We start from the raw sequence: 12,184 nt of genomic DNA, 5'->3' as shown, positions 1-12,184 counted from the left end.
GTTAGCTGGGGGAAAAGATGAGTGAAAGAGTTGCCGGTTTCACCCAAATTAACCTTAGTTAAATCTTAGTCAAACCTCTGGTGACATACCCGGGATGAGGAGAAAGAATTGTACCATGTATTCAGCTTCCCAGACAGGCCTCTCCCAGGCCCCTCAGTGCGCTGAAGAGTACACTCAGCAGCAAAAGGGCTGGGAATGGTTATTCAGAGATGAAGAAGGGCCCATTTGTGCCATTTTCCTTGGGGTAGAGGTTCATTCCCTGTCCTTGACCTCCAGGTGGAAGAAGTTAGGTTGGTCACAAACCTGGTGACTCCCTGTCCAGACATTGGGACGGGTCAGTGTTTTTAAACTCTGAGAAGATTTTAAGATGTCTCTTACTGGCTTTGGGACAGAGGCTTCCAGCCTGAGTCTCTTTATACCAGATGTGAGGACCTCGTCCTTCAAAGTCTCTTCAGGCAAGTCCTTCTTTTCTTTGCATCTCGTGTCACCAAGCTTCTGCAGTGGATAGCTGAGGTTTACCTAACCTGGAACTTGCCCAAGTATTTTACTAGATGTGTCTAAGTAAGGCCTGGCTGGCCTATTAGAAGTGCTAGCCCTGTGAGAAGACTCTTGGGAATGCAGGAGAAGGAGCTTTCCTCCAGGCTGGATCTAGGTTACCAAAGACACATGCCAGCAAAACCCACAGCTGGTGAATCGAATCAGTCACACACTAGCACGAAGCCTAAGACTAGTTGCTTCATCTTAATTGTTTTCCACAGTAATATGGAAATTTGCCATTCATACAGACAGACCTGACGTAGCTCATGCAAGGAGTTCAATGAAACTCCAGACATAAGCAAGACCTCCTCCTGTGAGAAAGGGCCTTAAAGGTTTTGCATAACAAGGTAAACCTGAAATCAAGACAATGACTCACGAAGCCAAGAGGACATTGCCAGAAGTGTCTGAAAGCATTCCTGAGCATCAGGACAGTTAGAAGAGGGTGAAGGCCACTTCCAAAGTGAGCAGAAAGAACCCCTGCAGCTTACTGTGTCCCACAGAGGGCAGAAACTTTTTTGAATGCATCTTTCTTTTCTCCAGGAAAGCAGTTTTTAAAAAGCTGTCAAGGTTTCAAAAATGTTTTTGTGAGTAGAAAGTTTAATCATTTTAAAGAGTAGAAAATTGTTTCATAACAATGTACACTTGTAAAATTAATTATATAGCATCAAATTAGCAGTTGTAAGGAGATAACTGAATGGGGAAGTACTCACGAGTGTGGATGATTAGAGGAGAACAGGGAACACATGAGAAATTACAGGGAAAGTGCGAGGCCAATTAGTACAGCAAGGCTCATTTTCTTTTAGTGCTTATTTCACACGCACATACACACACACCTCTCCTGAGGCCATGTCATTATTTTCCAAATGGCATTGGCCTCTTCTTGTCTAGTGGTATCGGCCAATGCTAATGATTTTCTTCTGTCACTGAATGCTTGCTTGCGTTCTCCTCTTTCATTTTCCTGATCATCCTTTTCTCTGTTTTGGTGCCCACAGTAGACTAATTGTACCTTTGATCTGCAACTGTTACACACGCAGCTGCTCAGCATTGTCCATGACTCTGAAACCTGAAAATTAGAAAAACAGCAATTAGAATGATGCTCTACAAAAAAAAAAAAAAAAAGAGAGTTAAAAAAAAAAAAAAAAGAGCATGATTCAGTTTAATCAGGCTAGAGCAGGTATTATCCCACAGAATTTTGTTTTGTTGTGCCGGACAGTTAAACAGATCCTTTGTATTTGACAGGAGATAACAAATGGGTTGTTGTGAGCAAAGCAATAGATGTCCGGTTGGTGCTTTTGCCTGAGTCATGAGCTGGGACTGAGAACAGAGACATGGGATTGGCCCTTGATCCCAACTTCGGCCAGGTCCTCCCATCCCTCCGCACTCACCTGCTTCTGCCAACTTTCTCCCACGAGAGAGCTTTGTAGAGAGGTTGTGATGTGCAGGGTTAAATTTCAAGCCTGGTGTACGCTTTTAGCAGAGACTGAATTTTGGTTTAGAGCAGTCTTTGCCAGGTCTGAGGTTACAAAAGCCTTTTGGGGATAACCTCATTAAGATAATTAAACATCTGTGTAATTCTTTCTTTCTCCATACATGGCAAGGATTATTAAGCTGTATTTTCATGTGGCACTTGAGCCATTTTGCATGGTAACTTACAGGAGCAAACAGCAGAATGGATTGAAAATGAAAGAATTGAATTATCTGATGTTTGCAAACAGTATGAATTTCAGATATCTGACATCAGGATTAAAAATGATTGGCATCTGTTTACAAAACAACGAAAAGTCATGCTTAGTTGTGCACAGCCTGTTTTAAGTATGACTACTGCAGGAATGCCTTTAAAGAAATAGGGAAAAAATAGCTGCACAATGGTATGAGCTTGTATCAAAGGTAATACTTTTTTTAAAAATCTGGGTTTGCCTTTTCATCATTTAATATGGTCAATACTATTTTCCAGAATTAATTGATACTTTTGTATAAGTCCATAATTTCATTTGCTCAAAGGAAAGATGAGCAGGTGACTTTCTTTTAAGAGAATGGATGGTCTGAGGCAGTTCAGCAGTGGGGGTTTTCTTTTGGCCTGCAGAACACGCATGTTGTCGTAGTTAACGGTATGTGTAACGGTACAACAAACAGAACTTTGTCCTGGCGGTTTGTGCAATGGCAAGGGATGATAAAGGTAGATAAGTTATATATTACAGCTATGCTTGCTTATTATAGAAGGCAGTATAACTTAAGGGAAATAAACATGTTTCTATTCTCAGGAACCAATTACAAAGAATACGTGGAAAAACAGTACATTTCACAAATTGTAGAATGCCCTTTTCTTGCCTTGACCTTTGTGCAAGAGTTGCGCTGCCAAAGCCTCCCTCAATGCCTAATGACCTCTAATACTTTCTGTGCCAGGGCCTCATCCATCCAGGGCCTGGGTGGAACTGCTGAATGGGTGGTTCACAGGAGTTACGGATTTTTCCAGACGCAGGAGTGGATTTAGCAGTGCCAGGGCTTGTATTGTGTGGGACCTCCTGAAACAGATATGCTGTAATAATTTTTATTCCTTCCTACTGGGATGAATTCCAAGCCAGTAAAAGGCAAACTGAATTAATTCAACGAAGGCATATGCCACTGGAAACTGTTTACATTGCTTAGCAAAAATGGAGTTTCCTGGTCCATTTTTTAAGCTTCCCCCCCTTCCCAAAGTACAGCGTATGGTGGGCACCGTTACAAGGATATGCTGTTGACACTACCAAGGCTCAACATTCTTGCTTTGGAAAAGAGTGAAATGCTGACTTTTTTTAATTTTATAATATTTTGTTATATAGGAGAACAGGAAGCTATAAAGACCCAGATCTGCCTTTTTTGGTGTGTATTTTCTTCAGCTCCTTTTCCAAGTTATCCAGTGTGCTACCTTTTCTTAGGCTCTTCTGCCATGACACTCAAGAGACAGGCGCCAGCACTCCAGCTGCACTGCTGTGCTTCTGGCCCCAGCTGTCATTCTAGTACAATTTTTACTGGCATTGGTTTATTTAAGCTCTCTCAACACTTTACTTAAGCAGTGGAAAACACCTAAGACTTTTTCTTCAAAGCCAGCACGGGAATGGTCTCTTTTTTTTCTGAAGCACATCACTGCTTGGGCATTCCCTACTGGAATTTCAGGGCCAGCCATCAGCACGCGGGAGTGGCATTTGCTATTCTGGCACTCAGCATACTGGATGCTTTCTTATCCTCACATCTGTGATATAGGGAGTTGGCAGGGTCAGATAAATGCGTTCTCCACAGTAGACTGAGTAAGAGGAGCATCGTGAGCACTGCAGAATTTAATAGTGTGCATTGGGACTCTAGCCCATGCTGTGCTTACAATGGAATTTAATTTTCTTCCCATGCAAACAGAAACATATGTTTTTGTGTTGAAATATGTGGAGGTGAAACTAAACAGAATACTGTCCTTGGAGAGAAATGAAGCAACACCCTGATGGATGTAAAGTGGGGGGGCTATTTGGCTCTCCTATGAAGTTTTATTACATTGCATGGTTTTTTGCTTTGTCCCCTTTACCATTCTGATTAGTAACACTTACCTCACAGGCTTAATTTTTCCATGCTGTTAATTGATTTGAAATGCACTGATAAAAACTGATGCCTCAGGGCTTATGATTTTTGCAAGTTTGGCAAATACAGAGAATAAGCCTTTGCTCTAATTTTGGGGTTGTTCTTTTCCTTATTCTTTGCTAGTCAAGGAAATTAAAGACCTATCTTAAAAATGGGATGTTGTATATTATTAGTATGCTGTGAAGATGAAAGCTCACCACGTGCTGGAGGTACAACGTTGTGTGCCTATTCTGCAAAGTGGCACCGTTGGTAACCTTGGTAGCCTTTCTTACTGAAGTTGGAGACAACTGGCTACTCATCTCTTTTGATCAGTTCTATACTCAGTGCACGTTCACTTCCCCCAAACATCCCTCTGATTAGCACCTCATTTAGGCTGCTTGCTAAAGGGCATTACCTCCATCAGCCTAGTTCTTAAAACTAGAAAGATTTCTTGCTGGGCTTGCAGCAGCCTGCAGCCTTGCTCTGTTTTCAGCAGTCAGGCAAAAGCATTTACAATTAACCTTTACTTCCATGTTAGTTGAATTTTACTCCTGCCTATGGAAGAGTATAATCTAAATGCTATTAAAATAGAGTATGACTTCATATTATGTGACATCTGGTGACTTCCAATTATCTGTGTTTTGCCTGCCTATGGTGAAAAGGCAATTATGTTCTTCTGGTAGGATTTGCAGCAGTTTCAGAAGATATGATAATATAATACTGAATGAGGGCAAGGAAGCACATTGGTAAGGAAAGGCTCATGTACGCTAAAAAGTAGAAGTCAAGTGCGTACGTTTCAATGCTCAATGAAATCTGAAGCTGTTTACCCTAATCCTTTCCAATTACGTCCTGTTGACAGGTATTGATCAACTACCGCCTGTTTGTTAGGAAACATGAGTAAGATACAGAATCAGCTTCTGTATTTTTCTTTTATCATTCTGTCTAAAACAATTTATTCGTCAAGTCTACATGAATTTGCACAAATTAGGTGTCTTTTCAAATACATTGATACAGTGTCTATGTTCATTGGCTCCAGTACTTGCAGAACCTCTAGATATTCATCTGATATATGATACAGTAATTTTAACGAGGTGTCAAGCGAAAAGTGAAACGGAGTTACTCGGCCAGATCTCAGGATATTGACCAACTTTAACTTTGTTCAAAAGCTGTGGCATAATGATTTCTTCTGTCAGTTACAACATTCATTCATCCATCCATCTTGACAATCCATATGCTGAAAAGTGCTTTCGTATGCAGTAACTCACCAGATTGTGACAATTCTGCAAATGATGTGACATGACACCCAACATGTTGAGGATTTTTTATTTTAAGATAGTTACCAAGAAATTTATTTCTGAAGCAAAGTATTACACTGAGCTTTGCAAACAGGGCTGTCCTGTAGTGTTGAGAAACAGAGTGCATTTATCTGCAAACACTGATGACCGAGCAAAGCGTTTACTTTGTTACTGTGGTGAAATGACTCGGTGGAGTACTCCACATCTGATAATAGGTGCTTGCACGATAGAGTCCTAAATTGTCTATGAGACTGTAATTACAGGCAGTAGTAAAATCCAAGCCATATGTGGCAATAAACACCATACTTTTGTGCTCTCATGTCTCAGACTAAAGACAAATGGAGTCCCACCCTGCAGTTAGAAGATCTTTGCTCTGTTTACTCATACCATGTAAAATGGACAAGCTATTTGTTTTGCTTACACATTCTTCCATACAGTAATTCTCTTTCTATTTAGTGATTGTTTTTGTTATGTGTTTTAACACACAGCTGACAAGAACAGCTCCAGCATGGCCACGAGACCTTCTCCTGGTAAAATGGAATGGATCATCCCGCTTATTGTGGTCTCAGCACTGACCTTCGTGTGCCTCATTCTTCTCATTGCTGTGCTTGTCTACTGGAGGTGAGCCTGTTTCCTTTTGATTGGAAACTGATTATGATTTAAAACATATTTCAGGTGGTGTTTTTTAATGTGGTCTTGTGTTTTTTATTTTGTTAGATGTTATGGTGATAGATGCATTAGATAACTCTCTGGATGCTAGAACAGCTCTGTTGGTTAACTATTCAGCTGTCTTAAATATTGATTTTTGTGTCATGTAAATGAGCTTGGTAGAGCTCTAGCAATGGTTGAGCCAGCTGTAATGCCAACAACTATTTTCACAATTAGTCCCTCTAATATAGCTATAAAAAGGTATCTTTGACTTGACCTTCAGGAAGGGTGGTCGTGGCAGAAAGGCCCAGTGAGACTGGACTTGGTTCCATGGGTGGCTTTGCCACAGACCACCTGTGTGATCTTGAGCAGTTCTTTTCTTCCTTTGACTGTACTTCAAGAAAGGGGGACAAGCTTGTTTCACGTTACATAGCAATGCTCTGAGTAGGAGTTCTTTAGCATTGGTGAAGTGTTCAGAAGTGCAGCCTGCAAGGTCTTGAAAGTAAAGATTGCCTTTTACAAAGAGATACTGTCCTTTACACCAGTGGGCATTGGTTCAGTGGTGGAGACTAGGATTAGCATCAACAAATCCATCTCCATTTGATTGAGAGTAAATTAAAACCTGCAGCACCTTCTCTTGCCAGAACCAGAACCCAAAACCCCAAGACACCCTGGTAATGAGAATTAACCAGGGATTAGCCTCATAGAAGGTATTTAGGAATTATTTCAAAACCTGATTAGATGGGACACAGAAAAGTAGCTTTGATGAGAAATAGCAGTCCATTGATCATTATATTTGCAGAATCAGTTAAAAAAACTACCAAGCTGTTTTTCAGTACACCCATTCTGCTGACAATTAATTGGCCAAATTGTTGAGGCTGGGAACATTTGAAAGAATATTAGTGAGCAGAGTACAATGGTCTTGTGAAAATCATTTCTATTAACATTTGCAAGTAATTAACATCATTGCAGTAAGACAATGAATAAAATTGCAGTAGTATGTGCACAAAAGCTAAAATGGGAAAGGTTCTGAAGATCCCATTGTAGTGTCCTGTCCTTCGATATATATTTTCTTCATTTGAAGGACTAAACTAAGTTGCATTCACACCAGGCAAGTCCTTGAAGAATATGGTATATTCTGAAGCACTGTAATGAGGGGTTAGTAATATTTATCTTGCCCTGATACAAAATGCTCTTCTCAGGAGGAAAGGTTTTGAAATAAAATGCTAACAGCTATTATCAAGAAGAATGTTGGTACCTCTCCCTGTTTGGAAAACATTTCCATTTCCTGCAATTTCACTAATGGATTGAGAGAAATCATTGCAAAATGAGTGTTTAATTTGCTCGAAGAGTAACAATACCATCCATGAGAAGATACTAAAGTTGTAAAGTACTGGCTTAGTAACAAATAGTTAGAGACTAATTTTTGATAAATATTGGATTCTGTTGTAGATCATAATATTACTCAAGTCTAAAATGAAGATATGTTAAAGTTAAATACTTTTTATCTTCTAAATTCCTAACCATCCACTTCATAAAATTTTTATTTGCTTCATAGTAACAAAACCACACATAAATCAAGGAAGATACATGAACAAAGACTTTAGCTGAAACCAAATTACTTTTTCAGTAATGTTTGTTATTTTGCATATGGACAGTAATTGTTTCTTATCTGCTCTCCATAATATGCATGAGTAGTTAACATTCATCAGTGGCTTTGGTAAAATAGGCATTGTCATTAATAACCTTGACAGCAGGGATCAATTTTTTTGTGTAAAATTGATATTAAAAAAAAGGTGGAGATTAAAAATTAATATGGACATGGAAGGTATGCCATGTAGCAGGCAAAGTTTTTTGATAAATATGAAGCAACAAATTGAGGAACAATAAACAAACTTGAGAGCACGTGTGTACTAGCTTCAAAATAATCTCCTGTGTCTACCTTCACAGTTTTGAGGATTTTTTAACAAATACAGACTGTGTATAAAAAAAGTAAACGTGTGTTTTAGGATAAATCAACAAGCAACTAGAACACAAATCGTCCACAGTAACATTTCACGTTCTGCAGACCACGTCACTGAAGTTGCAACACAGCATTTTGTGTGCCCTTTTCAGTGTGATTACCTTTCCTTAGGAAAAATAAAATGTTTATCTCTGTGAGTGTTTTAAAGTGAGGAGAAAACAGATCCTCAGACACTGCGGAGCCTAATTTACAAGTTTGAAAGGAACAGTGATCTGGATTTTTAGGAAGAAATACTTAGCTTAATATGTAATGAGCAACATATGGAATAATTTGCTAAATAACACCATCAAAGCAAATGGCGTGAAAACGAGTTTGAGACAGATTTTTCAGTAAGGGAAACATGGTATTGAAGTGCACAGCAGAGAAACACTTGTTATGAAAGGATAACCCTCAAGGGGACAGGCGTGCTGGACCAAGGGGTCTTTTCTTGCACAGCAGTTCTTTGTTTTGTGTGAGAAAAAGCATTACAAAACAAAATTCAGAGAACTAGAAAATGCAGAAGAGACATAGTTACCCTTTGGCAATACATTCTGAGGGTGAAACAAATGATATTTTCACTTTTGCGTTTTTGAGCATTTGTGGGATTAAATGATTTCAGACCAGAGGTGACATAAGTAGAACAATGAAGCAGAGAGAAGCCTTCTGCTTGTTTGCGTTGCGTCGATGCCCTATTATCCAGGGACCAAAATAAGGAGTTAGTGAAGTTGCTTGTGAAGGTTTGGCAAAACGTTTATCTCTGTTTGGCAAAGTGTTTATCTCTGTTTGGATCCTTTGTAACTCATTCCGTGATACAGCAATGAAATAAGTTTTGTGATGATGTCTTGTTGTAAGGAAGCTTCATTTTCTGTTCCCTTTATTTGAAAGGGAGAGTGATAGGAAGCAGTCATTGTTTGGTGAAGCTTTTCCTTTCTTTATCTATTGAGCTTCCATGCTGTGTTCATTAGAGACTTCTTGTAATTGAATATATTTGGAAATGATCTGTGCCATTTCTGAACGAGACTCCCTTATTTGCAGAGGTAATTTGCTGTTCTCAGTTCCTTTTCTATGTGGATCCTGGACAAATGGCGAAAGAATATGATTGATGTTGAAGAGAAAGGGTCACTTCCGTCTTTTTAGCATGATGGCCATCTCAGTAATGAAAAGGGATGGGAACTTGCAGGCAAGCAGCAGCTCTGAATTACCTTTCTACTAAAGTTTCCTGAATTCAGTACTTTTAATGGCACCGCTGTGCAAAGAGGGCTATGTGATTTTAAGTTGGTAGAGTGGAAAATAAACTAGGTCACCGTAATGAAGCTGCAAAAATTGCTCTGCCTTTTATCCCAGAACAATGAGAAGAACACCATCGTGGGATGACCAGAAGCCACGTGTCCACTGGGGCTGGTTGGCAGGTGGGCTTCCTGGGCAGGAGGGACAATGATGGCTGTAGTTTCAGTTTGCTTCTGTGCATCTTTGATTCCTCCTGAGGAAAAGCTGGCCTGGATGCTCCTTGAGCTGGAGTAGGCACGATGAAGGGGACTGTTGCTCCCAGGACCTCTAGTGCTTGAAACTGATTTCTTTTAGCATCAAGTCAAGAATTTGAGTCTTAGCAGACAGAAAAGGTGAGGAGACCAGATCCTCGTTTTACTCAACATGTAGACTCACCATTCGCTTCTGCAGTGGCACAGTGGTATTTTTCTGCTTTCATTCCTATTGTACTGGTTCCTGAAATTGTGTGCTGTAGGGACAACCACTGAGTATTTCTGAGAACTATTCGCTGGAATTTTAGGATCTTTCGCTGGAGCACTACTAGGTCATCTAGAGCCCATTAAAATGTGTGCATTGTGAGGTGCAGTTTCCCAAGCACGTGATTTTTGCATTTCTGGGCATTTGTTTGGCATCTGTGATTTTATACCCAGACTCAGTATCATGAGATCCTTCTGCAGTTCTTCAAGGTCAGTTTAAAATTTGATTTGGATTGTCTGCAGTCTTTGCCACTGTTATTCTCACAGCCTTTTCTACAAGCTCTGAGAAATGCAGAGTGTGTTTGGTAGTGACCTCCAAACTATTTAGGGATTGAGTGTGACTTCAGTTTTTTTGCAGCAAGGCGAGTTCCTATAGCATGCTGAGCCATAATATGGCTTGAAGCATGTCTTTTCTAGCACTTCCACTATATTCTGTTGCAAATTGAACAAGTCCTGAGTAGTGACACTTTAAGGGAAACCCATGGTCAGTGCCACTTTCTTTTTCACAGAGGTGCAGGAGGGTGACTAGAGTTGGGAAATCAACTAAAATACTTTGATGCACATTAAGTTCTGTCATTTTAGAAAAAAAAAAAAATGTATTTTAGGAGTGACTGGTGACCTTCCACTGTTTGTTTTCCATTCTGATTTTTAATCTAAACATTACAATGCTATAGACTGTGGTTTCAAAGGGAAAAATAAGCAGAGAATATTAAGAAGCAATTAAGATTTTAGAGTTTAGCCAACAGCAACTTTTAAATGGGAACTAAATTATAGCCATTTCTCATTTTCAGCTAAGAGGAAGAAATTAATTCACAACTATAGCTGGAGAGTTTTCTTTTTCTTTCTTTTGAACACATACCATAATTCACCTCTGAATTATTGCCCCCATCAACATCGTGATCCCAAAGACAAAGCAGGAATATTGTATTGCATTTCTTATTAAATCAAGCTGTTTATACAGTGCTAATACGTTTACATTCAGGAGGGATTTTTGGAACAACACAGCTGCTGCCTTTCAAAGACCAAGCAAGCAAGCTTGCATTGCTTGTTTATAGTCATGTGTGTATATGAGACAGCTTGGGAAAAAGATGCCTTTAATTTTCCTTAGGCAAAACCCTATAGAATTTAGTAGACAGTAAGAGTTTTCTTAGGTTTTTGATAAGCATCCTGTTGAATTGAACAGAATCCTTGGGATGGGTCCTGTGGCAGAGCCTCGTACTACTCTGGCAGTGCCTTTCTGTGCAGAAGAAATGACATTGAGCACCAGGAGACATGGGTTCTTTTCCTGACCCAGTCATTGATTTTCTGTGTGACCTGGGGCCAAGTCACTTAACGGTTTGACAGTATTGTTGTTGAACTCGGTGGCAAAGACCTCACTGGGAGCAAACTCAGGTGTTCAATATTTCAGCATCTGAGTTCTGTCACTGGTAAAATAGCACTGGAGAAGGTTGGTCAGCTGTATTTGTAAATCAGTTTGTAATATAGAAATGAAACCTGCATCATAAGACCAAGAACTGTTGTAGTTACTGTGTCTAATAACCATGCCTTGGAAAACTGCCTTTTGGTATTAAATTCTGGGGAACTTGCACAACTCCATAGCTAAGAGAGTGTTAAAACTTTATCAGGGAAAAAAAAACTTCTGCCTGCAGCAGGTTGTAAAAAGTGCTGGAATTGTTATTTGAACCTATCTCTAGGTTTTATTTTATGAGTACACAATGTGTTGTTCATCTACTGTACTGATTGAAAAAGGAACATTGCAAATTTACAGACCATTGTAAAATTGCTTGCTTATAATGATAAAAGCTGCTTTCAGCTTACTCTAAAATATTCGTGATTCTGCTCATTTTCTCACTTGTGGAGGATGCTAGGTGGTAACACTTTCTGAGAGCCTGTGTGTTGATTTTAAGAATGCCTTGGGTGCAGTTGCATGAGTATTTATTTCAGCAGCAGCGGTTCAAGCAGCCTCCTCCGTTCCTGCCCTTGTTCTGCCCTCTGTGATACCAATGCAAATGTTTGTACAGCCATGTGAGGAGCTGGATTGAGAAATAGTCCATGTTTAAAAAAAAAAAAAAAAAAAAAAACCACCAAAAAGAAAAAAAAAAACACAGAAGTAGTGAGGGGCTTTCATGCCCTGATTTAAGCCAGATTAGCTCCCAGTCTGGTTCATGTAGTAACCAGAGAGAGTTGTACCAGCATAATTGAGGGACCAGCACGAGGCAGGAATGAGCAGGAGGGCCGCGGATGCTCACGCTGTCACTGACACTGCCCCCAGTGATTCCTGAGGACCACGTCCAGGCACTTGTGCTTAGCTTGGGGATGGCAGCACCCCAGAGTATAACCCATGTCATCACAGGCAGTGAGGAGAATTAGCCGACAAG

At 39.9% G+C, this 12,184-nt stretch overlaps 1 protein-coding gene across 3 annotated transcripts in view; it reads left to right on the top strand.

Moving 5' to 3' along the window:
- PTPRG (protein tyrosine phosphatase receptor type G) overlaps positions 1-12,184 on the top strand; it is a 416,558-nt gene that overhangs the window by 338,938 nt on the left and 65,436 nt on the right. For all 3 annotated transcript variants that reach the window (XM_075053584.1, XM_075053587.1, XM_075053585.1), the window contains exon 13: positions 5,903-6,035. In XM_075053584.1, coding sequence (XP_074909685.1) covers positions 5,903-6,035 — 133 coding nt within the window. The remainder of the gene's footprint in view (positions 1-5,902; positions 6,036-12,184) is intronic.

The sequence above is a fragment of the Buteo buteo genome, chromosome 21, assembly GCF_964188355.1.
Source record: "Buteo buteo chromosome 21, bButBut1.hap1.1, whole genome shotgun sequence".
NCBI classification, from domain to species: Eukaryota; Metazoa; Chordata; class Aves; order Accipitriformes; family Accipitridae; genus Buteo; species Buteo buteo.
Note: the sequence above shows the minus strand (reverse complement) of the source record. Positions and strands in the feature narration are given on the sequence as shown.